A 24560-nucleotide genomic window follows, 5' to 3' on the forward strand; every position below is an offset into this window, starting at 1 on the left:
CCAAAAGGTCTTGCCGCGGGCTGATGAACAAGGCTTGTCCGCTCGCCTTTCACCTCCTTGCGTCTGCCACGGCCGCCTGGATCGGCGCGCGCGGCGGGTTTGCTACGGCCGTCCCATTCGACGCGCGCCCCATTGAAAACATGTAATTGAGGAAGTTGCCCCGCGCGCCGTGAGGCGGCGCTGTGCTCCCACCCCTCTGCTGACGGCGTTACGGCCGTGAAGATGCTTGGAGAGATGCGCATTTGACATCGTGCACGTGGTGAAGATAGGTTGGTTGTTGGCCCAAAGTGGACTGACAGTTGCAAGAAACTGCACGAGAATCAAGGCACGTCTTGATAGATTCTTAAGCCGGCTTTACACAGCGAGGTTGTTTCTTTGTAGCATAATACGATAGAAATGCAGCTAACGCATAGGCAGTGTGTTTACGCGACTTTGCGTGGCGCATTGCATGCGCCTTGAGACGTATTCTGGCGAGTGAGTTGCCGCTGTGCCGAAGCGCTTCCCCTGACCACGCTCGTCATTCTTTTCTTGCGCTCGCTGTTCCCTTCAAAAATAAAAGTATTTCATAGTCGTGGTCACTGTATGGCTACGTTCTCGGGTCGAGCGCTGTGTTCACAGAAGTCTTCATATACAGAAATCACGGTGGTAATAATAATTTTGCAGTACATTTTCTCCAGCCTGATGTACCGGCCGAATTAATTATTCGGGGTCCTTGCATGCGCGTCGCCTTTACAATGTGAAGTTCCCACGATACATCAGTGGTGCTGAAGCGGCTTTTCCATCAAGCCTCGAACTACTATATGTTACTTGGAAGTGTTGCTGCTGAAGGCCCTGTGTAACTAGCATATATGCTTTCATATGCATTTCACATTGTTGTACCACATTGAATTGAGGCAAGTGATTTGTTTTTATAATCTCGCCTGAAATTCTGCGTGTAATTTACTGTATTTTTCAAAAACATGCCGTACTGCTGCGTGCCATGCTGCAAGTCGAGCACCAAGAAAAAGCTTGGTCTAAGTTTTCACGCATTTCCAGTGGAGGAAACTGGAGCAGTGGAGCTTTAATTTGTCCTCACTTAGAGAGCTGCCCTCTTTTTGCTTGCCAGCTAGGCAAACGAAAAGCATGCATCAGCGATTTCTTCATGAATTGCAAGCAAATTTATAAAGCCCCTACACTCAAATATTGGCGCAGTCGTTACGGACACAGCGGCTTACCGCAAAAAACTAATGAGTAAGCCACTGAGCCGAAAAGTTCTCCGCGTTTGAAGGAGTACTGCGAGTGCACAAGCGCTGTGTGTTTGCTATCGTAAATAAATTGTAGGTATTGTGAATGTATTATGCTGGTAATTTTGCCATGAATACAAACATGGCATTCAATTATTTACTGATGGATCAGAAAGTTGCTGAAAAATGTCTGTCCGTGGCTGTCGACTCAGGTAAGCAGCTTGATACTTCGTGCAGGAAGACGCGCGATGAGTTCGCTTATTTAACACGATTATTTAACACAATAAACAGCGCATTCGCATGTACAGATGCAAGACTGCCGCCACTTCAGCTCTCCATTTAAAAGCACCGAGTCATATCTCTCGCTTTCCAAGGCGTATTTTGACAGTCAATTGGTCAAGCTGGGGAAAATACAAGTCATAAACAAAAGTTTGCGGGCTGCGGATTCGCGCAAAAAAAATAATAAATAAATAAATAAAATCTTGGTTGCCTCGTCAGTCAGCTGGCATTCCTTCTAGCAGATAGAGCTCGAATGCTTTCTCTCGCGTGCAGGCTTTCCATTGGCATGCTGCGCTTGCGCGCGCGGAAGTAATTTTCCTGTAAAATTTTGGCTTACGAGTGTACGCGTTTCGGGCAGCCAAGGATAACCTCCTTGCGGGCAGCATCATCCTGACAGAGGCTGGAGTGCAAAGAAGAAAAAAAAAAATAGCGTCAAGGGACATCGGTGCTTTTGTGTGCCTTTTTGTTCGGCACAACTTCTCGCGGTTTCTTATGAAGCGATATTTTCATTATAGCGCGAAATATAGCGCAAATCGTCTCGCGCGCAGCCGTAGCAAGGGAGTTGAAGGGTGGGAGGCGCGCGCCGCGGTGCGGCGAAAGCAGCGGCCACGCCCCTTTCCGCAATTACACCCTCTCCGTCCGAATGGGACGGCCGGAGCAACCCTGCCGCGCGCGTCAATCCAGGCGGCCGTGCGTCTGCCGTTGAAGTTTTAAAGATGGCCGCAAGAGGGTTCTCTCTCTTCCTTCCTCTATGTCATGTCGTCTGCAAGCTAAGTAGTCTGCTACACTCGGGCGCGTTGTGGGAGATCTTCTGGCAGTCCTCTTGCAGGCGCTATATATTCGCGGGTCCCTCTAAACTTCTTAGGTGCTGGGGGAGCATTGACTCCTCCGTGCTTTGTCAGCCGTCACGTGCGGACTTTTGTCGCTTCTCTAGCGTGAACAGTGGCTCCTTTGCGGGGAGTTATTTCCGTACGCGAGGTGTCACGCGAGAGGAGTGATCGTCTCGCGGGAGCAGACGAAACACGCGTCTGCCGCTCAAGGGCAGACGACGACGTTCTCGCAAAGCCCGTTCAAAAGCTAAATAGCCGCTTCGTGTAAAACGTCTTCTCAAGGGCAGAACACTCTTTCGGCCCACGGTTGAAGACTAGTCGCGTGATTTGTACCAAGGCTTTCTTTCATTGTCTTTGGTCTACCTAAATATCACTTCTTGTAGTGTCTACATGTGAGAGCTAGGGAAAAGAAAAAAAAAAAATTTAGGCATGCATCTTAAATCCTAACTTGCCTGTAAGGATTTCTGAATGCAGTCCGAGGTTCCTATACAACTTTGACAATTAATTACGGCTTCAGCGTTTTACCAACGCATTTCGATGGGGACGAACGGCAAGAAGGCCCGTGTACCGTGCATGGGGGGCACGTTAAAGATCCCCTGGTGGTCAAAATTAATCCGGAGTCCCCCACTACGGCGTGCCTCATAATCAAATTGTGGTTTTGGTGCACGTAGCACACCCGAATTCATTCATTCAGCGTTTTACCAGACACACTTTAACCCATTGATGGACAGTGGCATATCAATTGATCCCACTTTCCACGGCGACCCATCGGTGACATAACGATGAAAAATAACAAAACGATTGAACAGCTTAATGTACGTGAATGTGTTTCCGCACTTTAGTGTTGCTTTTTTTTTTATTTCAATTTCATATTCATCAGTAAGGCCGGCAAAGGTATATTACACTTCGTCTTCTTTTCCGCCGTGTTTTATCATTTCTCTCGCATTTTTTTTTTCACCTCACGGCAAAGATCAATGAAGTCTTCTTTCGATACATTTTTTTTTTTCTATAACTGTAATATGATACACGGAAGTCGAAGCTCATTTCTCCCCATTATGTGTTATCGTTGAAAGTACTTGAAGACATGTATTCCTGACAACTATGTGCTATTCTGATTTTCGTGACCTGATGCGTTTCACTTTGCCGTTCCCGATTCCGGCCTACCAATAACAGATTAACAATTCGTTACCCCCACTCACACCCAGCACGCATATACAGCGTTACGAGAAATGCGTGTAGCTTTTCAGGCTTTGCAAGAGGTGGTCATGTGCTGCAGTAAGCACAACGCAAGCATGCAACACATGTATTGCTTGCTTGTGTAGCGTGCTAGCGTGCCCATGGTGGTTCTTCAAAACTTTACCTGCAGACATGATGCAACAGAAGTGCAAAAGTGACGGCTCTTTCCTGACGTCACTTCGAGAGATCGATCACCGTGGTTATCGATTAACTATTTGGAATTTAACGCTTAATTGCGTAATGATACTTCAGCTGTGGCGTATTGGAGCCATCTCTAACCGAAGTGGAATCATAGTAGCGGTAAAATCTCACCACATGGTGTAGCAGCATTGAGTAGTCCAGTTCGACAATCGTTCTTCGTCATAAGTGCATGGCCTCACCGCGCGCCGCCAGATCTCGGAGGCAATAATATAAACCTTGAATTCACGTAGGTGTTCGTTATAGAGGGCTGCTTCGGTTCTTTTGTGCTGTGCTCACTCACCGCGCATTCTTCCAAATTGTGTAGACAGCGATCTGGTTTCACCTTTCTCGACTACGTATGGCCAGAGCCCATAACGGACGCGTAGCGTGAATTATGAAGAACGCCCGACTGTCGTCCGGATATCCTTCAACCTCGGTTTGGCCCTTCGTGGTCTTGACCAATGGCTAAACATGATATGCACGTCATTCGATCGATTGCCATGCAAATCGCGCGTTGACACTTACAGATACCAAGAGAGGGATGTGTATAACGCAGGCATATCATGCAGATCAGCATGCCTCTCCGACAGTGCACTTCGCCCATGTAATCATATATATGTATTCCGTGCGCTAGTTGCGTACGTGATGACCTTAACCACTTCTTTCGTTGATCGGGTTACGCCATTCCGTTGGTTATATAAGGACGGCGCGCCCCATCTGTTCGACGGCGATGCAAATGTCACCGTCGGTACAGTGCATCAGTCCTTGCAAATGACTATATCAAAACGGACACGCCTGGCTGCGTTCGATCCGTGTACGTGACTCGGTGATTTCGTTATCTTTCCTTGTCGGGCCTGGCAGCGAGACAGCCCTGCAGTTGCATATCGGCCGATATTTTTTTCAGTCATCGTTAACGTTTATTTACTTTTCGGCTTCTCATTACTGCTCAAGGTCGTGCGGGGTATCGCGTGTTTTTTTTTTTTTTTTAGAAAAATTTACAACGTCCTTTTCGGTTTATTTATTTATTTTAATTATTACTACTATTATTATTTTTTGTCGACCAGTAACTCATCGGTGCGTCTTCTGTCATTGAAGCGTTGTACTTACATTGCGAATTCTGGACGCTTGCATTGTTGCGGTGGGCCTGTGATAGCAAAATAATCATGCAATGGGCACGGAACAGTTACAAAATGGGCCGCAGACAAGCAAGACACGTGGCCGCCGACAAGCCAGACAGAGCGTCACGCCACTATAACGTGGCCTCTGAGATTGGTGTCCACCCGCCCAATCTCGGAGGCGATGAATGTAACCCGCGTATCTACCAAGGAGGTTTAAAAAAAAAGTTTTTTTTTTTTTTTTTTTTTTACACCTCCTCTATCCGCACAATGTCGTAAACAAGCGGCATTCAATAGAAGTAAGAGATGTATGTCGAGCTCCATTGAATCGGACGCGCGTTTCGTAGGCTTGCGCGAACGCAGACAAAGGAAATAAATGAAAGAAAAACGAAAGAAAGCAAAAGTACGCTTCATCAGGCTGTAGACGAATTCTGATAGTGTGGCGAATAGACTAGAAACGGACAAAGAAGTACAATGTTCACGAGGAGAATGCTAGAATGCATGATCCACTGATATATACTCGGGAATAACATAAAGTAGAGAACAGTGGCGTGTGACTGCATTCGGCAGTCTATCAACCAATTACTAGCCCACCTTCAAATTATGTTGACTGTAGACCACTTTCTCTGATTTCTCTCTGCATTCGGTCAGCGGGAAAAGACAACATATTGTCCACGAGGATTCTAATATGTACATTTAATTGGAATTCTCGATTGAGTGATTGCAACTGGTTGCAACTGGTTTGGTTACTTAAGGCTCACAAATAAGCGTATTTTCTTTCTTTGTCTTTTTGCAGATGAACAAGAGCGGGTGCAGAAGAAAGTGTTTATGAACTGGATAAACAACTTCCTCTCACAGGTGAGGACTTTCCAGGACGCCTTTCACGAATTGTAATTTTTCAGGGCGTCGCAAGTGAATTCTTCCCGTGGCCAACTGGTTCCCGCGAATAACGTTATTTGTGCCAAATGTGGAATAAAAACTACAAAATTAATATTAAGAGAGGCGCAAAAAGAGATCACAGATACTGTCGGAGGCAAAAAAAAAAAAATTCTTTAGGGCTCTGTAAGAAAAACTGTACCAGCGTGCTATCCTGAGGCGCGCACTTATAACGGTTCGGAGAGCGAACCGTTCGCTTGGCCTAGCGTAACTGGTCGGAGTGGCGCTTTCGCCAGCGAAAACTCGATTCTGACCAATCACGCGAGGCCAAGGAAACGATTCAATTTCCGAACCGGTATAAGATCAGACATCTGCAGACATTGTCAAATTCGCCATCTTGTCAGCTCTAATTGGCTGAGAGGGCTACTACGGCCTCTCTGATTGGCTGAAAGTTCCGCCATTACAGAATGTGACACTATGACGGAATTTGACGATGGCCTGAATAGGGGGGCGCACCCCAGAGCATCTGTCGCAATACATCAACTTCCAATGTACGCTGGCAATGCACTAGAAGGCAAATCGTACACGTCCCAGAATGTTGATGGTATTATAGACTTTGTCAAATTCCGCCATATTGTCGAATTGGTCATCTTGTCATCTCTGATGGGCTCGGAGGTCTGCTACGTCCTCTCCGATTGTCATAATTTGACAGTTCCACAGAAATTTGACAGCGACAGCATCTCGCTGGATTTTGTCGGTAGTGTCAGGCGTCAGTGTTGCCCGCCAGTTTGACAGCTGCAATAAGATCCCTGCTCAAAAGCGCGTACATGAGCACGGAGCATCTGTGTTTTTCGCATGGAGGCGATTCTTATATTGCATTGTGCTTGGTTGCGTCTCCATTTGACACGCTGCCTTTTCCTTTGGTTCTTTTTTTTTCTTTCAGAGAACGCCCCCTTTACGAGTAGACGACGTCATCGAGGACTTACGAGATGGCACGAAGCTCTTAGCTTTACTAGAATGCCTATCGGGACAAGTGTTGGTGAGTGCGCTCGCCTTTCTGGGTGTGTTTTCTCAACGATATTGTTTATGGAAAAAAAAATAAAAAAGAAAGAAAGCTCAGAAGGTTTCGCTGGAAGTCTAAGAAGCGTGTTGATGAAACGAAAATGTAAAGGTCGTGGAACAGTGTCATGATGTGCAGGAGCTTTTAATTTAGACGTTACAATGTCGTTGCTCCGCGCCGACTACCCATGCTTTCGAATTTGGCGCGCTTCGCGCACGAGGAACGCCGGGATACCCATGTGACTTGGAAACACCAATCAGCGCTTCCCCAATGTATGACGCAGTTAGTAAACAAAACGGGGCGCGATGCTCACTTATGTAGATTGCGGTCATGCAGAGTTCTTTCGATGGAAAATTGTATGATTGTTTTTGATACGCCACGCGGCATCAGGTGAGGCTGATCCGCCTAATAAACCGTTAAACTGACCTCCCATGCTTCGCAATAAATTGATTAGACTTGCACCGTGCGTCCGTGAAACCGATCCATCCGATTGTTCTACTGCGGCTCATTTAATGAAACGGTTATCTTTGAATTTCGTGTGGAATGCATCATGATGACTTCCCGTTGCAACGGATATTCGCGCTCGCCTGATTTAAATGGAACAGCGGCTTGACGACGTAGCGGTTTGATTGATCTCACGCGATACTGTGGGTGTGACGCGAGTCAAGAAGAAGCTAACCACCCAGTGCTTTCGGTTGGAACGACGCGAACAGGGCAATGCAGTACTCGACGAGCACAGCACACGCGCACACACCCAAGTATTCGACCTTCTGTTATGTACTACATTTCCTCCGTATCGATCCTTCTAAAGACTGAAGATGTTTTGAGGACGATCCAGATATATGCTGACAAGTGTGGCTATATGGCTGTGTGTCATTGCTTATCTACACCAATTCTTTCGTTTCAGCCGAGGGAACGCGCACGCATTCTGCGGAGGCCTCATTTTCTCAGCAACGTCAACACGGTCCTGCGGTTTTTGGAGCACAGACGGGTACGTGGCCTCTCGAATCTGCGCCGAGATTGTCCCGCCCGCGTCGCCTAGCTTGGCGGCGGAAAACAGAACGGATGCCAGATTTAGAGCCTCGATTCCGTCAATGTTGTTTTTGGAACTTGAAGGGAGGGGTCTAACGCGGTGGCCGCGCAATATATTCTCTCTCGTGTAGATTCGTAGGTGTTTTAGGAGCATGTATTAATTGGGTCGATCACTTCTTTGATCGCTCATTATTATTATTATTATTTTTTTTTGCTTTTTGAGATATCAGTCAATCACTCAATGAATCAATAAATTTTTATTGTTTCTGATACATATAATGACATGCTATTTTCCAGAACCCTTCAAAGTTTGTGACAGGGGACCGTTTTTTTTTTTTTTAACATAAAGGGGGATTACAAGTGAATTACAAGAAATAATAATAATAATAATAATAATAATAATAATAATAATAATAATAATAATAATAATAATAATAAAAATGCAGATATTACTATAGCTTCCTGCAAATACGTGCAAAATGTCTTTCTTTTTCTTTATTTCGTTAACGAGGTTACTATTGTAAGTTAAGTAGATCAACACGAACAAGTTGCTTGTGTAAGTAGAATGGTGTGATGCTATCATCATCAGCCTTTATTTATGTCCACAGTTTCCTAGCAATGTAAGAAAATTAATATAATCCATAGTTAGTCCTTATGTAGGGTATACGTAATGGTACAGCTCAAGATAATAAAATATAAATGACGCACAATGGCACTAAAAGAGGCTTACATGAGTGTTGAAAGCATATCTGTCGAGTGTAGCAAAATTCAGGGCGCACTTTAACCACATTTATTTTGGAGTTGTCCGGACTGTGCTCCCCCCCAAAAAAAGGTGCCACTACCTGTCAAAAGTGGGGTTAACTCGGGCCACCCACCTGACTACCATCTGTGCATATATGGTCTGCACCATAGATCCCTGTTGGACTTCATCGCTCATAGCAAACTATAGATGTACCCATAACATGCATGCTTCACACGTTTTATGCAGCAGGGAAAACTCTCGAATAAGATTAGAAAAAAAAAAAAAAAACACTTAACAGATGTTAGAAATGTTATATGCACTCGAACAGAATTAAGTTAGCAGTGGAATCTTTATTTCAATGCATTGAAAATAAAGTGAAAATAAAGCTAGTAAGGGATTCGATGTTTAGGGGCTAATGAACTGCATGCTAGTACGATGCGCACTGCATCGTACTAGCTACTAACTGTGACTGAAAAGTGAAATGTGGAACTGATGTCATGATAGAAGTACTCATTCAAATGTGTGCAAGGCCATGCAGAGTGAGAGAGTCCAACGGGTCAAAACCACACAGTTGTCTGCTTGTCATATGCAACCATTTGAAACCGTCAAATGCCGTGTTTCATAAGCTGGGAATTGTATGGTTAACCTGTCTGACTGATCAGTTACATTCAACAGGGACGTGAAGAACAAACCCTTGACAATACGAAGTACGTACTTTCCTTGATACATAAATGGTTGATTTGATTTGTTAGACCACATATTAGCATGGCGCTATCTTGGAAAATCTGGAAAGAGATGTCTCTGTTTTAATGTTGCAGTTTAGTATATCTGTGCTGAATGATTGCGAGTAAGAGAGATGTTCATTGGGCGTTCACATTGTCTTCGCTTCAGATCAAGCTTGTCAACATAAACGCCACAGATGTCGTGGACGGAAAGCCTGCCATTGTACTTGGTCTCATATGGACCATCATTTTACACTTCCAGGTAAGCGCACAATTTGTGGTGTGCTTGGACAGTTCATTGATGAAAATGCAGGGATTGTATTTTCGGTTTGCTGTATGAACACAGAATAAATTCAGCCCATTTTTGGTTTGATCACATCTTAAGAAATCTGATTGGCAATGAATGTTCTTGATATGGACATCAGCACAGGTAAAAAAAATAGCCATGAATTATTAGTGGAAGCCTCAGTTTGTGCAGAAAAAAAAAAAAAAAACTGATAGGGCAAACTGGTAGTAAATTATTTACAGGCTACCTGGCGCAATGGCTCAATGGCTGTGGCATTCTGCTGCAGAGCGGTAGGTTGTGGGTTCGATTCCCGACCATGGTGGGTGCATTTCGGTAGGGGCAGAAGGTGAAAGCGCTTGTGTACTTAGGTTTATGTGCTCGTTAAGGAGGTCGAAATTGGTCGAAATTAATCCAGAGCCCCTCATTGGCAGTGTCTCTCATAGCCCGTGTTGTTTTGGTATGTTAAACACCATGATTTGATTTGATCATCTACAGGATCTCAATGTTGCTGGGTGTAGAAGTTGTTGCACACCTTGTTTCCGAAACTTGCTTCTCCCGCACAGATCGAGGAGCACACTCGTCTCCTCGCCGGCTCCCCAGCCTCGTTCGAGGACAGCTCCCTGGAGTCGACCACCCTCCAGGGGCAACTTGCCGCTCAACCCATCTCTCCGAGGAAGCCGTCTGCTGCGGAACGATGGAAGGGTGGCGCTCGCAAGGCACTCCTGCACTGGGTCAAGAACAGCATCAGCCAGTAAGACACGACGGGTTCTCGCATCTAGTACGGTGTTGCACGCAACTGCTGAGGTGTAGGCAACAGGCTGTATGCACATTTCTGTCGTGCCTTTCTAGCTGTTCCTGTTTTTGCATCAATACCTTTGACACCAGGCGTTCAGCTCCGCACTCGTAAAACGAACTTGTCACAAAACCCAGTTCTAGAATCTTAGAAAGCTTGCTCGTGGTTAAAGGAGATATCCGACTTGTCATTCTTTTTTTTTATGTTAAATGAAGGTGAAAACGCTCTAAACCCCAAAAAAGTACCACCAAGCATAGGCACACCCTAAATAATTTACATTTACTATAACACTTGCTTCGATGAACCAGTTCCAGTTTTGGTAACTCAGGAGGTAGATGTGTCACGACGTTGTGATACACAGTCTTCATGTGATCGCTACAACTGCCACACACAAGTGCAGACAGGAGAAACACGTTCAGCACTCTTCATTTATATTTTTTTTTAGCAACGTCATCACACCTAGCCTTGTTGCTACTCGACATTGGCAAATTCTGCGCTTTATCGTGACACCACAGTAACGTCGATGACGCCAGGCCTGTCTGGCTGGCATATCAAGACCAACTTTACTATTCGAATCAAAATATGTTAAAAGTGTTTCTGAGCCTTCGTACTAGTTATGTGTCATTCTTTTGTGCGTGAGAAGGGTGTGGTACAGTTTATATAATTTCAAAAATATCTGTCAGTACTGCATTGTTGTCAGTATGCATTGTTGCCAGGAGCTATAGAGAACGCTTTCCGTGCCCTTGTTCAGGCGGTTCGGTGTCCAAGTTAATGATTTTGGACCGAGCTGGCGGGACGGCCTGGCCTTCCTGGCCATCGTGCACTGCATCAAACCTTCCCTGGTGGACCTGGACTCTGCAAAGAAGATGGACGCTCGAAACCGCCTGGAAAGGGCCTTCTCTCTTGCCGACCGAGAGCTGGGCATCCCACGGCTACTCGACCCCGAGGGTGCGTTGAAAGGGCAGCACGTTCCTGCTCTTCCTTCTTTTGTGTACATCAATCAAACCTCACGATTTGATCTCAGAAATGAATGAATAAATAGACCATATTATTGACAGAATAGCTCATTAGCCTAACTGGGGATTGGAATATCATTGCCATCTTCTTGGTTGCTCTCCCTTTGTTTTTGTGCCAGCCAATGTGCAATAATGTCCGGTGCAAAGGCGAAACCAGTACGGGCTTTGTGAAGTAGGATTTGGTGAAACGCTCGCCAAACCTGAAGGCGTAGGATGGGCATTATTGGGAATGCTGTCCTTCATGTGCTTGCGCAACCCTAGTCACCTGGTGTGGAAGATGGGAGCAGTTGGCACTGTCGCTGGTGGCGAGAAGGGAGGTGTCGCACACTTAAGGAGGCTGCAGGTGGTAGTTAGTGTGTCGCATGCCACCTGGTGTGCTTCTTTGTTACCAAAGATTTGACAGTGGCACTTCACTTGATCCACTTCACTTGATTGCGGTTGTGATCTTGTGGTCGAGGTAGAGAGTGATGCACTCGTAATGACAGAAATAAAGTGGGAATTATGGCTTGTAAAAGCAAAACCTTTTTTTTTTTTTTTCATTCCACGCATATGCCATGATTGGAACTGCCTTCCCTGTGTTGTTTCCAGAATTAGAGATGTTTCATTGTTTCATTCTACCATACCAAATTTAACACACGAATGGACAAGCGTTATTTTTTGTATTGTCCCACTTTTTTTTCCCCCTTTCTTTTCTTTGGGGGGAGCTTTTTAAATGTGGCCCCTTATTGTATATTTGTAGGTCTGACACTTATTTTCTGTGTTCTGCTGTTGTCAATTTTAAACTTTGTTCCATTGTTAATCCACTCCCCTCTGTAATGTTCTACCTTGAGGGTACAAATAAGTATTAATCACTCAGTCAGTTGATGAATCAGTCATGAGTTTTATTAATACAACTGAAAAAAAAAAAAAGATAGGTACATAATACCCAAACGCCCACGGGCATAGTCCATAATGCCCACGGGCATAGTCCCTTGTCCATTACAGCAAATTATATGCAGCTCAACCACACGCATAATTATTTGCTCAACGAGCAACAGCATCATTAAAAAGAACACATATAAATTGGCTGAGAAAAAGTCAACGTTTTGATGGACAAGCAATCAGTCACTCACAAGATAAATCACCAGCTAGCTGAAATGTTTAAAAGAAACATTTCCCTATTGCTTGCAACTGGTTTTATTGTAACTGTCTACGTGTGCAGATTTGCAAAATTTTCAATCGTGGGTCAGCACTTGTCCTATCTTCGCCTCTGCTTGCATTAGCATTTTTATTTTTCCATCGTTCATAATATGAATCATAACCAGTTTGCCCAGCTGTCCACCTTGCTGGATTATGGGGACATTTGGATAAAGACTGGACCACCACATGCAGTGCACGCCGGGCTACCACATGTACAGTCGTGCCTTGCAACAACGAAGTCGCATCTGACACAAAAACACCTTCATTATAACCGAACATCGTTATGGGCGTACATTCGTAACATGCTGTTATCAGCGAGAAGCGTTTTATGGTTTACTGTGTTATATCCAATAATCCGTTGTATACATTTTTGTTATATCGAGGTTGGACTGTATGTAGAAAACTTGCGTTCTGTTTGCTCCCTTTCGCAGACGTGGATGTGGACCAGCCGGACGAGAGGTCTGTGATGACTTATGTGGCCCAGTTCCTGCACAAGTATCCTGGCACATATGCCACGGAGCAGCCCCTCTCGCCCACCGTCTCCTCGCCAACGTCGGCCGCCCCAGGGCAGGACGACCTCTCGGTGCTCGAGTCCTTCCTCAAGCGGGCCGAGACCACCTTGCAGATCCTCCAGAGGACCACTCACCAACCTACGAGAAGAGTACCAGGTGGGTCGGGTCGTCTTTGAGAAACAATTAACATCGTTTGAGACTGGGCAGAGTACTGTTTTGAAACATTAGTTCTGCTTTTTCATGCATGTTATGAGTACTGTTGCATAGTGAAGACTTAGTGAAGTTTGTCATTTGTTGCACATGTGCATTTGCTTTGTCGCTGGTGAATCAAGTTCCACAGTAGCACTGCACATATTTGGCAAAAAAAAATGGTTGATTATGTGCGAGAAAAAGTGATGGTCAAGCTCCTGTTTCTTGATTAGTGCCTTATTTTATTTAAAGAAAAGCATAAATAAAAACAAAACAAAAAGAATAGTTTTCCTTATGCTTTCCTTGGATTCATTTGGCCATAGCATAGGTAGCACACATGATCACCCTTCCGCTAAACCTTCTTACAGAATGGATTAATTAATTTTTCTATTGTTTCTGCAGAGCTACTTGAACCTGTGCCGAGACTTCGACGGGCACCGTGAACTCTATGCCAGGCTGGGACGTCGTGCAGCTCGAGCAGACAGCACCGTCGTACTGAGCCAAGCGTGGCCACTCATGGATTCACGCTGGCACGCAGTCGAATCCGGACTAGCACAGTGGCGCAGGCGGCTGGACGCCGCCCTTCCGGGCCGACTGGCTCAGGTTGCCGAGTGGCTGGCGCAGACCGAGGAAAGGCTTCGCAACGACAAGCTCGCTTTGGGACAGATGGACGCTGCCACCGTAGCCTCTAAACTGGCCGAACACCAGGTAAGGGTAACTCCGTGCCCTGCTTGCCCACTCTTCTACTAGATGTGTGGAATGTTTATAAGACGGGTAATAGAACACGCTGCGACATGTGTCTCTGTATGATGAGGTTGTAGAGGCGGTGTGCCAGGAAATTATGTTTGACTCTTTTGGCCATTCAAAATCGTTCTGCTGGCAGTGCCATGTCACTGACCTCACCTCTTTATTTTCGTCATCTTCTAGAGCTGGCTAATCTGTGAGCTTTCTTGACCTTCCATAGGAATGCGCTACAAGATCATTCTTACTAAGACCAAATCAGTTTCTTTAAAAGACGTCATGTTGAAGAAGTGATAGAGATGAAACAAAGAGAAAGATGCACTTGACTAAGTGTTAACCACAGATTTTGTAACATTATTTCAACTGGTGGTCATCTCTTTGCTTTAGTGCTCTGTCTGTATCAGTATTTTCTGTACAATCAATCAATCAATCAATCAACCACTCAATCAATTAATCAAAGGCTCTTTGACATTGCAACATCCTAACCCACATTTATGAACTAAGCAAGGGCATGGACATCTGGTATAAAGAACCTTACCTTAGAGTCACCAACTACAGGACCCTCTGCAATATTTCTTGTAACACGTGTTTCATAATCCTGACATAAACATTAATTATGATTCTGAAGCTTGATGAGTAGCTTAACAGTGGTAGACGCATTCGTTGCCTGTAACTTTGCTCGTGACATGATGGCTTGCCTGCAGTATCAGACTTGTGGGAACCTATGCTGGTGATTTCTGTTATCCTGCCATATCTCTTCAATGCCAACCTTGAAAATTGTCTTTGTCAAAGTTTCAGTGTCCTGTGGTAAGGCATGTTGTCAGACATATCATAATCAATCTGAATTTTCTGATTGGCTGATGGTTGAGCACTGGTCACTCACGATAGCTATTGACGGTAACTGGATGATCTCTGTGGTGATGGCTAATCACGGACGACATTTACTTCAGAGAAGTTTTGTGAACACGCCCTGTTTTTTGTCTTTGCTTACATGGTAGTCCGCGTTTTTTTTTTTTTTTGGCAATGCTGTCTGTATTAGCATTTCATTTAGAATTTGATGATGGCTATTGCTAATGGCATTTCTTTAGAACCAGAGCAGCGACAAATAAGCACCTTTCCTGCATGAGCTAATTAATCTTTAATACATATATCTCTTGCAATCTAGCATTCTACGTATCTGTATTTTATCTTGTAAAGTTACCTCTGCTTATGATGATCCCCGTCCCCATCTCTTCCCTGCACTTCTGCATTTTCACGCCTGGACCAGTGCCTCTGAATGGGACTGCGGGGTTAAGCATATCTTGTTTTTAGGATACCATCCCGCTGGTACCTGTCCCTAAGTGAGGGTCTCTCGTTTGCCAAATTCCAGTCTATCCTAAGCGACCTGGACGAAGTGAAGAGGTGGTTGGCCGACCAAAAATCGTCGCCGACCGTCGTGGCCACCGTGGCTCCGGAGCACTTGGCCGACATCGAGCAGCGGCTCGAAGCCCTGTCCTCGCTCGTCTGCAAGCGCCAGCTGCTGCTGGAGATGGAGCGCCGCAAGCTCGCGCTGATGGCGCTCGTGCGATCCGTCGAACAGCACGTCACCCAGCTGGAACAGAAGCACGGATCTCGCCCTCAGGTGTGTGACTCGCTGGTGTGATGATGGTCGAGTAGCTCTGCTGCGTGCTTTTCTGGATGGGGTTGGTGCGGTGCACGATGGTTGTGTTTGTCATGACCCCACCAGTGCATCACTAGTGCTGACCTGCTGCCTTTGCACTCGAAGGTTGATATTAGCACCGTGTGGCATTTTAGCTGGATTGATTGTACTCAGCACAGGCCATACATAAGAGACAGGCCTTTGTACCAGCCAACTTGTGCAATGGTAGTAAGAGTCGTGAGAAAAGTAACGTAAAAGTAATTGATCGCTCTTTTAGTAATTGTTCAGTTATGGTCGTGCAGCATTGCTGAATTTCCCAGACTATAATCTGCACCTGATGTCACAAAGGCCGGTTTGAGCTTAAAATAAAGAGTTTTTTTGAGATAGGCTGCACTTGGCTGTATAGTCCGCATGGACGAACTTCGACTGACAGTAGGTTTTCTAGCTTGTCTGCCATGACTGTACAATAGGTAAGCAAGAATTGTACTGTCAACCAGTAAAAGCCTGGGTCCTTTGTGATGCTGAATTATAGGAGTCAATTCTGAAATCCATCAAAATCACTCACGTCAGAACAAAACAAATTAAGCACGTTGGATTTGACAAACGGCTCCTGAATGTCTTCATCGCCTTCAGAATCCGACATCTCTGTTTGCAGCAGTTTCTAGTCTGGCTTTCATGCAGGTGCAGTTTGGCCTCGTTTTCTGGAAGCGTGCCTTCGATGTTAAAAAAAAAAAATTATGTATAGCCCGCAGCCATAGATAGTACACAACTGCTAAAATTTGTAACTTTTAAATTTCTGTTGTCCGAGGACTGCAGTCCGGAAAATACGATAATTGGTCTCCATAATATCAGTTTCATTTTTGAGTTCAGTAATTGTAATTGTAATCGGTTACTTTTCTCGAGGTTGGACTACCATCACACCTGCTCAAGGGGACCCAAATTGTTCTAAGTGGCACGGCAAGAAAACCTGTACCAACTATGCTGCATGTTCTACTCATCATGAATAGCCATTAGTGCTTTTGCTTGTCTTGCGGGGAATTGCCATAACCGAGCGACGTTGTGGTTCAGGTCGAGGAGCTCCTGCGAAGGCATAGGGACCTCCTGGAAAGGGACCAGGTGTTCCAGCAGTTTGACCGCCTCTTCAGGGAGCTCCAAGAGGCCTTGGACATGTGCCAGAGGGGATCAGCCCTCGGTGAGCTCTTCGTTCGCTCTTGTATTATTAGCTCTTGGTAGCTTCCTATTCCATCCAGTGACTACCTACACGACTAATTTAGTAGGGCATACAGAGCTAGTTGAGTATGGGTTATTGCAGAAAATTCAACGCAGCTAGCAGACCAAGATGAAGAAAGGCACACGTTGACACAGGCCCTGTTAAAGGAGCACCGACACATATTTTCAAAGATCTATAAGCTCTACGAGGTGCTTATTGCATGTAACTGAATGACACTTAGCAAGCAAGAAAGTTGTGGGACACTTATATTGTAATTTGATACTAAAGCCGGTCTTGAAATGTTGTACCTGGCTTCATTGACACTGGGACTCTTAATAGCTCTAAAAGGGCAAGGAAAGACAGAGAACGAAAGCACACGGCGCTTTGACAACACACATTCTTTGTCTACTCTTGTCTTTTTAGTGCTATTCAGGGTAGTGCTATTTAGAACAAATTGTGCTATAAAGACAAGGACAGACAGAGGCCGACAACACACTGAGTTCTGACAACACACATTCTTTGTCTATCCTTGTCTTTTTAGTTCTATTTAGGATCATACTATTTAGGATAGTGCTACCTAGGATAAATTGCACTGAGAAGACAAGGACAGACAGAGAACAGCAGCACACGGTGCTTTGACAACACAGGTTCTTTGTCTATCCTTGTCTAAAAGAAAGCCAAATAAATAAATCGACAGACTTTAGCGATCTTGATCGGCTCTAAACTCATTCAATGAGTTTAGACAAAATTACATTTACACAAAATTACACAGGTTACACAAAATTACATTTAAAGGTTTCAGGCCCTAAATTGAAATTTTGCTTCCAGCAGTCTCTAGAATTTAACTTTCCCTCTCAAATGCAACAAATTTCATTAAAATCGGCCCAGCAGTTATCTCAGAGAAGCGTTTCTGTGTTTTACATGTATTTGATTAGGCGGCATCGGAGTTGGGCTCGAGCTAATGCTTCCTCTTAATTAAGCTGAGAACGAGGGCTTGGCCTGACAACAACAGAACGACAACGACGATGGCATAACCAAAAAGACTGCCAGACAGTGTAAACAGTTTCGAGCTTTTAACTGCTGTTGCAGTAATGTGTTACTAACTTTGCATGATGAGAAAACAAAATTTTATCCCTTTGTTCGAGTTTTCGTTTCATTCCAAACATTGTGGAACAATGGCGGCGCAGTGTCTTGGAAATCTTTCGGAGACAAAGCTCCCTTGCCCAATGTGTGTCAGAACAGAAGTGTTCAACTTGGCACATCTGCTCTGAAAATGCACTGCCACAAAAAGGGGGACCACGAACACGTGCATGTGTTTGTGATCCCCCTTTTAATTCACTCCTCTCCTATATCATGGACACTGGCCTGGAGTCCGTGATGTATTAGATGGAGACCAACACCCTGTGGCCAATATGTCAATCCTAGATAAAGAAGTTTGCACCATCACTGCCGGTTTGTGTGCCCCCTGTTGACCACTTTGGCTGGTGATTTCTGCCATGCAGAAACTGCAAGCATTCAGCGTTGTGCCATCCAGTAACAGTGTCACAAACTGCTGTCTTTCAGGATTTCAAGAGGTCGACGACCAGGCAAGGTTCTTGAGTGACATCCACGACCACTGGACCAAGCTGTCAGCCCGCCTACGCACCTCCGGCAACATTCTCAGCGAGGTCGTGGTGCAGTGGCAGAAGTACGACACACTCTATGGACCGGTCGTTCAGTGGCTGGATCGGGCCGAAATCGCACTCCAGTCCAGTCTTGCTCAGAAACAGGTAATGTCCTTATAAAAATGTTTTGAAGTTTTGTTAATCTTTCACGATTTAACCTTATCAGTGCCTCTCTGATCTGTCAGTAGTTGAGGGTCTTTTTGCCAATACGTTGCATTTCAGTTTGCTGGATGGCGCTATGAGTGGCTGTGGCATTCTGCTAGGGAGCACAAGGTCGCGGCTTCAATTCCTGGCCATGGCATCTGCATTTCGATGCATGTGAAATACAAAAGCACTTGGTTACTTAGACTTAGGTGCACATTAAAGAACCTCAGGCTGTCAAATTTAATCTGGAGCCCTCCACTACAGTGCCTCTCAGGCTCTGTGTGTTTCTTTGGAACATTAAACACAGTCAATCAATCAATCAATCAATCAATCAATCAATCAATCAATCAATAGCCATTCAGTCAATCAACCAATCAATCAAAATTTGCCAGTAGAAACTCATGTGAGTGAAAGCTTTGGTTGTCACATTCACTCTTCATCTGAAGTTTTACCTGTTGCCCATTTTTGAACATTTGTTTTCCTGCCCCTTCTTAATATCATACTTAGGATGTGGTAGCAATTGTTGACTGAAAAATAATATGACAACTGTTCTTTACAGGCCTTTTAGGCACTTTTGTTATTTGTTGCGGTAGGCAATGAAATGAACTATGTCATTACATGTCATTGGTTTGCTTGACCATGAGGACTCATGAGCAACGATGCATTAGTGCCCACGAAAGCTTGTCACTACACATGATTCCTCTGGAGTTTCAATTTTAGCACACTGTGCAATATGTATTAATTTTGGGAAGCATGTATAAACTTGAAATTGACCTCTCTCATGCTGGAAGTAATGAAGGAGTTACGGATGTAGTGAGAGAACTCCAGAGCTCACCAAAGCACGCACAGTGTCATTCAGAGATGAACCAATTCTCACAGTTAACACTACAAATGAAAGTGCACTGAAAATTTCAATTGCAAGAAGTTGTTCCATGTGGAAAGTGTTTAAAAAACCCATGGCTATGACTGTAAGAATAATACAAAAAAATGAATGATTCTGTACAACACTTTCATGTTGAAGATGTTATGACAGGTGGGCCTTGCCTGTGACATTGGAAAGCTCAATCATGTTTATGACATAGACACACAGAGGCACAGTGTTTTGAAAAAGCTCTTTTGTCTTTTTTCTTCAGGTTTTACTTAACCTTTATAGGTTAAGCTGCTATTTACTGAGAGTCACTTGCTGTGTTCAGGAACATATAAACTGTGTCTTTACGTTCCTGAACGGCAGTTGAATGAGTGGGGTCATTAATCTTTCTCTGTTTCTCTTCCAGGAGTTCTTCCAGGATCTTCCTGCCTGGAATGAAAAGAAGAAGAATGTTGTCGAGTCGGGAGACTATCTTGCTGCAACCTGCCGAGAGGACATTGCATCGAATATCAGAGCCCAAGTTCAGTCCATCAAGCAAAGATGGGACTCGCTGTATCCACAGGTACTTGCTGCCCAAGACGTCAGCTGTGTGTGGTGTGGGTGGCGGTCAACTGTTACATTGAAGCTTTTCACACGCTTATGATGTTTAAAGAAAGAAGTGCGGCTGAATTTCACGTGCACTAACTATATTATCGTTATTTGTTGCTGTTCTGGAAATGAGAGATTTATGAGAGCTTCAGAAAGTTTCTTTACTACTGGGAGTCAAACTAGAGATTTATCAGCACACAACAGACGCTGTTGTATTGAGTGCGAGCTTTGGCGAATGAGGAGGATTATAAATATAGCTAATGATTGGCAATTCCATGCCCTCATTTACTTCCTGTGAGAAGTGTTACAGTTTGCAAACACGAGCACTGCAGCTGAAAATTACCCATGGAAAACAAAACTAGTGATTTGCTACTATTTTTGTACGTAGATGTCATGTCAAATAGGATTATAAATACCTTCCAACTCTACCAATTTGCACTGGAGGCTACCGAATTTCTAACCAATCCTCCTGATTGAACGGATGCGGCCATAAATCTCCCCAACCTCACTGCGTATAAGAAAAAAAAAAAATGCGTCATGCAGCGCAGTCGCATTGTAATTGCCATTATGCGCTAGGTAGCTAGACAAAGTCAGATTTAAATCTAAGCCATTTGTCTATAGGCAGTGTAGGCCTAACTTAGTTGGTAATCCTAACATGTTGGCAATCCATAACAATGTTAAACAGCGCGAACTGGACACAGAAGAGAAAAGTCATATATGCTCACATCTACAGTGGAACCTCATTGATACGATCTTACAGGAACTGTAAAATGAAGCGTATCATCCGAAAGTCGTATTATACAGGATCGTATCAACGAGGTTCCACTGTATATGTGCCGTTTTTGCCCATGTCTAGTTCACACTTATTAATGTTCTTATGGTATGGTTATGTCACCATAAACCATGGCCATAGCCATGGCTATGGCTATGGCTATGGCTATGGCTATGGCCGGCCATAAACTACAATGTTTGACACTATTTCTGGGCATCTTTGCAATGCAGATGCACCCCTTCCTGAGCAGCGGCGAATCGCTACGGGCAACGCAGCAGTTCCAGACAGGCCTGGACAACCTAAAGCTCTGGCTGCAGCAGGCAGAGCACCTCCTCACTGCCCATGTGCCCTGTGACGTGCCTTCACTGGAACAACACGCTGAAGACCTGAAGGTGCGTGCAGCCAGTATAACGATAGCTTTTGGAACACAGAATTTGGTAAAAAGCTAAATTTCTTCGTGACTTCGCCACTCAGCGTGGCATTTAGGTAGGCGATATGGTTGGCCTTCATTGAAGTATCCACTACGTGTTGCTATTTGAGGGAGTATGTTTTAGATGCACAGATACTGTGCTTCGAAAACTTCTGCAGTTGAAGGTACAGAATGGCCTTCTGTAGAGCTGCTGGTTATTGGCGATCTCCGTTTTGTGATGACATAGATGAAGTGGTATTTGGAAGACGACAACCTGTATTTGGGAACTGCGGGGGATCAAGGACAGGGGATGCCTCAGTCCGACACCAATGTTGCATCCCTCCGATAGTAGGAGTTGTCTCAACAACAGGATGAGACAGCTCTTCTGATCTTGTCTGTTGGCTGGACTTGCTCTACTGACAGACAAATAGACAGGTTGTTGTTGACAGACAAGTTCTGTTGGCAAGAGTTGCCTATTGAGATGAGTCCCGTTCTACAAGGCCCAGTCTCAGCTAGAGTTCTGTCTTATCTGCTGACAGGATTTAATTGGCAAGAAAAGTCTTGTTTGCAGGACTTGCTCGATGAGAAGGGACTTATCTAACAAGAAGACATCTGGACTCATGTTAAAGCATTGACGCCAACAAAATGTGATGCATTTGTCTCTGTCAATATTTTTCAGCAGTGGTTTATGTTTACATTATGGTTGTTATAACCAACAAGTTAATAGAAGCAAGACATTCAGTTCAAGTGAGAAATTAGACATTCGCTTGCTTTGCGACAAAAATCTCACAATGTGTACAGAATGAATTAGGTTGGAAGTTTTAAGCTGAAAAAAAGCTGAAAGAACCGAGAGGTGAACAAATTGTTTCAAGGCTTCAGCATAATTACATATATAGCTGCAGTTTGCCAGCAAATTCTCTAGTACCAGTGTTCCCCTGGACTTGTCAGTAACATATTTTAACACTTGGATGTTAATGTCGGGGATCTGTTCTATGTTCCCAACATCACAGAGGTTCCAGAACACGATGGAAGAACAGCGGTCGCAGTACAAAGCCCTGTCCAGAACAGCTCAGGTTCTGGTTCGAGACCTAAGTCGTACCGAAGTTGACAAGATGATGGCTGACATGAAGAAGGTTTGTGGCTGTTTGAATTCCCTTTGTTGCTGGTATACCTTATCATGTTTTTTGGTGGAGCTTTGTTTATTTAATTGTTTCTGATTGTGATGCCAAAAGACTTCAGAATGCAGTATGTGCTTTTCTTTTCAATGTCCTTTAATTTGAAAATAACATGTCAGACTTTATCTGCAGTGCCACAGAGATAAGGAAATTATGACATATTTTCTTTTTTTTTTTAACGGGAATGTTATGCTGTTTGCCAGAGTATCACCACAAGAAAGAATTTTAGCAGAAGGTATCATACTGCTTACCTGAATTTCTTTTTCGCCGCAATTGTCGATGAATGATTCGCCATATTAAGGTAACTTTCTTTTTCGCTTGCAACTCCATGAAGAGTGTTTGGGTTGAGAATAGACATTAAGGCACACTCCTGTTTCTTCTGTGTCCTTTCTCTTCTGTTCTACGTAAGATGTCAGAAAGATTGTGCTGAATTGGGCTGGTTGGTGCATTCCTAAAAGGCAATCGAACAACGCTTAAAACAGGACAAAGTCAAGATGCTGTGTTTGTCATCTTTATTTAAACCTGTCTGAAGGGCTGTTCGGTTACCTTCTAATTCTATGTGAGTTGTCAGATTTTGCGGCGCAAGAACATGGAACGTTTCTGTAATACACGAAGTAGCCCAGCAGGAAGCCCTTCTAACCTTTAAGAAATTGAAAACGTTGTAGACCGTGCCTCATGGTGCTCCATGTGTCATTTTCGTCTCGTGCATGTTTTCACCCTGCCACAGGAAAAAGAAAACCAGGTTCGCATGGAAGCACGTTGCTCTCAGCGGCTTTGCACTGTGACCCAAGTGACGTCCCTGGTCCGTGCCCTGGACGCTGACCTGGATCGTCTGGATCGCTGGCTCGACAAGGCGGAGGATGCCATTGCTACTTACGCTGTGCCGAACACGCAGACTCTGGTGCTGGAGCAGCTTGAGAAGCACAGGGTACAGAGCTATCATCTAGACCTGTCTGAAGTGGTAGTGTCCTCATAGAGGCTGCTGAATCAATGCTAGATGCGCGCTAGAAAGAGAAATGTATAGACAGATACACGCATGTGCACATGCACCCAAGCGTGTTTGCACACAAAAACCAGCACATACAAACCTGCACTGAAATTTGCGCAGGTCTCCCAAAATGTTAATGCTATAGCATTCTAAAGGGGGGCCACTAGTATTTGTTCTTGGTGTTGAGAAATTCCCAGCTAGCCGATCTCGGAGACACTGTAATCAAAGGCATGTGTGTGCTCATCCTGATACCAGGGCACAATATACAACCTTGCAATGATTTTGATTCAGTAGCATTATACAGATTGAAACATGGCCTTCAAGGATGTCAGGGAGGTACATCCTCGGTGGAGCAACAGGTGGGGTGCAACTGAATTGTGCAATGCTTCCCACTGGCACTGCTATGTATGAATCGGGTTCAGATAAAGTGATGTAGATGAATAATTAATTAATTATGGAATGATAGGACACCATAATGATATTTGCATTACAGTTTCTCTATTGTAGCACAAGAACCCGTGAGTCTCTTTAGCTCTAGTGGCGAACTTGAATCAGGTGGTTTAGACTGAACGTTTGAATTGACAAAATGCTGTATAATTGAAGGATGAAAATGAAGCGACACATTGTTCTGCTTGTCTACAGGCGTTCTTCTCTCAACTGACTCCCATGAAAGCGCTCCTGACGACGAAAAACAAGACGCATAGGGAGTTGAGGGAGGAAGTTGGGGCCTGCCCAGGTCTGGACACGTCCAGGGTGGACGCCAGGATGGCCCAGCTCAATGATCGTTTCCAGGTATGTTGTCGGTAATTTATTCGTAGTATGTGACTGATGGATACAGCGCAACAGTGTAACCTCATTGCAACAGATGTGGCTGCAGCAGATATTCATGTATAACGTACTGGCTTGCACTGTTTTGTTGTTTTGTTAGACTCTACCAGTAGATTAATCCCTGTTTGTGGCAGCTGTTACGAGGTATGTTACATTTGGGTACAATGGACTAAGTTGGAGTGGTAATGTTTTGGTATAGCGGTATTGTCTATACTGTGTTCCCCAAGTATACCTTTTGGTGCCACCTTGTATGCCTACAGTATG

General features: G+C 44.5%; 2 protein-coding genes across 4 annotated transcripts in view; both read left to right on the forward strand.

Moving 5' to 3' along the window:
• LOC119457858 (plectin-like) overlaps positions 1 to 13847 on the forward strand; it is a 110354-nt gene extending 96507 nt beyond the window's left edge. For all 3 annotated transcript variants that reach the window (XM_037719612.2, XM_037719613.2, XM_049670495.1), the window contains exons 3-10: positions 5660 to 5721; positions 6683 to 6778; positions 7707 to 7790; positions 9465 to 9557; positions 10145 to 10332; positions 11126 to 11322; positions 13001 to 13237; positions 13673 to 13847. In XM_037719612.2, the coding sequence (XP_037575540.1) occupies positions 5660 to 5721; positions 6683 to 6778; positions 7707 to 7790; positions 9465 to 9557; positions 10145 to 10332; positions 11126 to 11322; positions 13001 to 13237; positions 13673 to 13713 (998 nt within the window). In that variant the 3' untranslated portion in view covers positions 13714 to 13847. The remainder of the gene's footprint in view (positions 1 to 5659; positions 5722 to 6682; positions 6779 to 7706; positions 7791 to 9464; positions 9558 to 10144; positions 10333 to 11125; positions 11323 to 13000; positions 13238 to 13672) is intronic.
• LOC119458779 (muscle-specific protein 300 kDa-like) overlaps positions 13787 to 24560 on the forward strand; it is a 72087-nt gene continuing 61313 nt past the window's right edge. Inside the window, exons 1-9 of the mRNA XM_049671023.1 lie at positions 13787 to 13978; positions 15381 to 15632; positions 16719 to 16842; positions 18424 to 18629; positions 19943 to 20098; positions 21127 to 21288; positions 22316 to 22438; positions 23208 to 23408; positions 24111 to 24260. Coding sequence (XP_049526980.1) covers positions 13787 to 13978; positions 15381 to 15632; positions 16719 to 16842; positions 18424 to 18629; positions 19943 to 20098; positions 21127 to 21288; positions 22316 to 22438; positions 23208 to 23408; positions 24111 to 24260 — 1566 coding nt within the window. The remainder of the gene's footprint in view (positions 13979 to 15380; positions 15633 to 16718; positions 16843 to 18423; positions 18630 to 19942; positions 20099 to 21126; positions 21289 to 22315; positions 22439 to 23207; positions 23409 to 24110; positions 24261 to 24560) is intronic.

The sequence above is a fragment of the Dermacentor silvarum genome, chromosome 7 (genome assembly GCF_013339745.2).
Source record: "Dermacentor silvarum isolate Dsil-2018 chromosome 7, BIME_Dsil_1.4, whole genome shotgun sequence".
NCBI lineage: Eukaryota > Metazoa > Arthropoda > Arachnida > Ixodida > Ixodidae > Dermacentor > Dermacentor silvarum.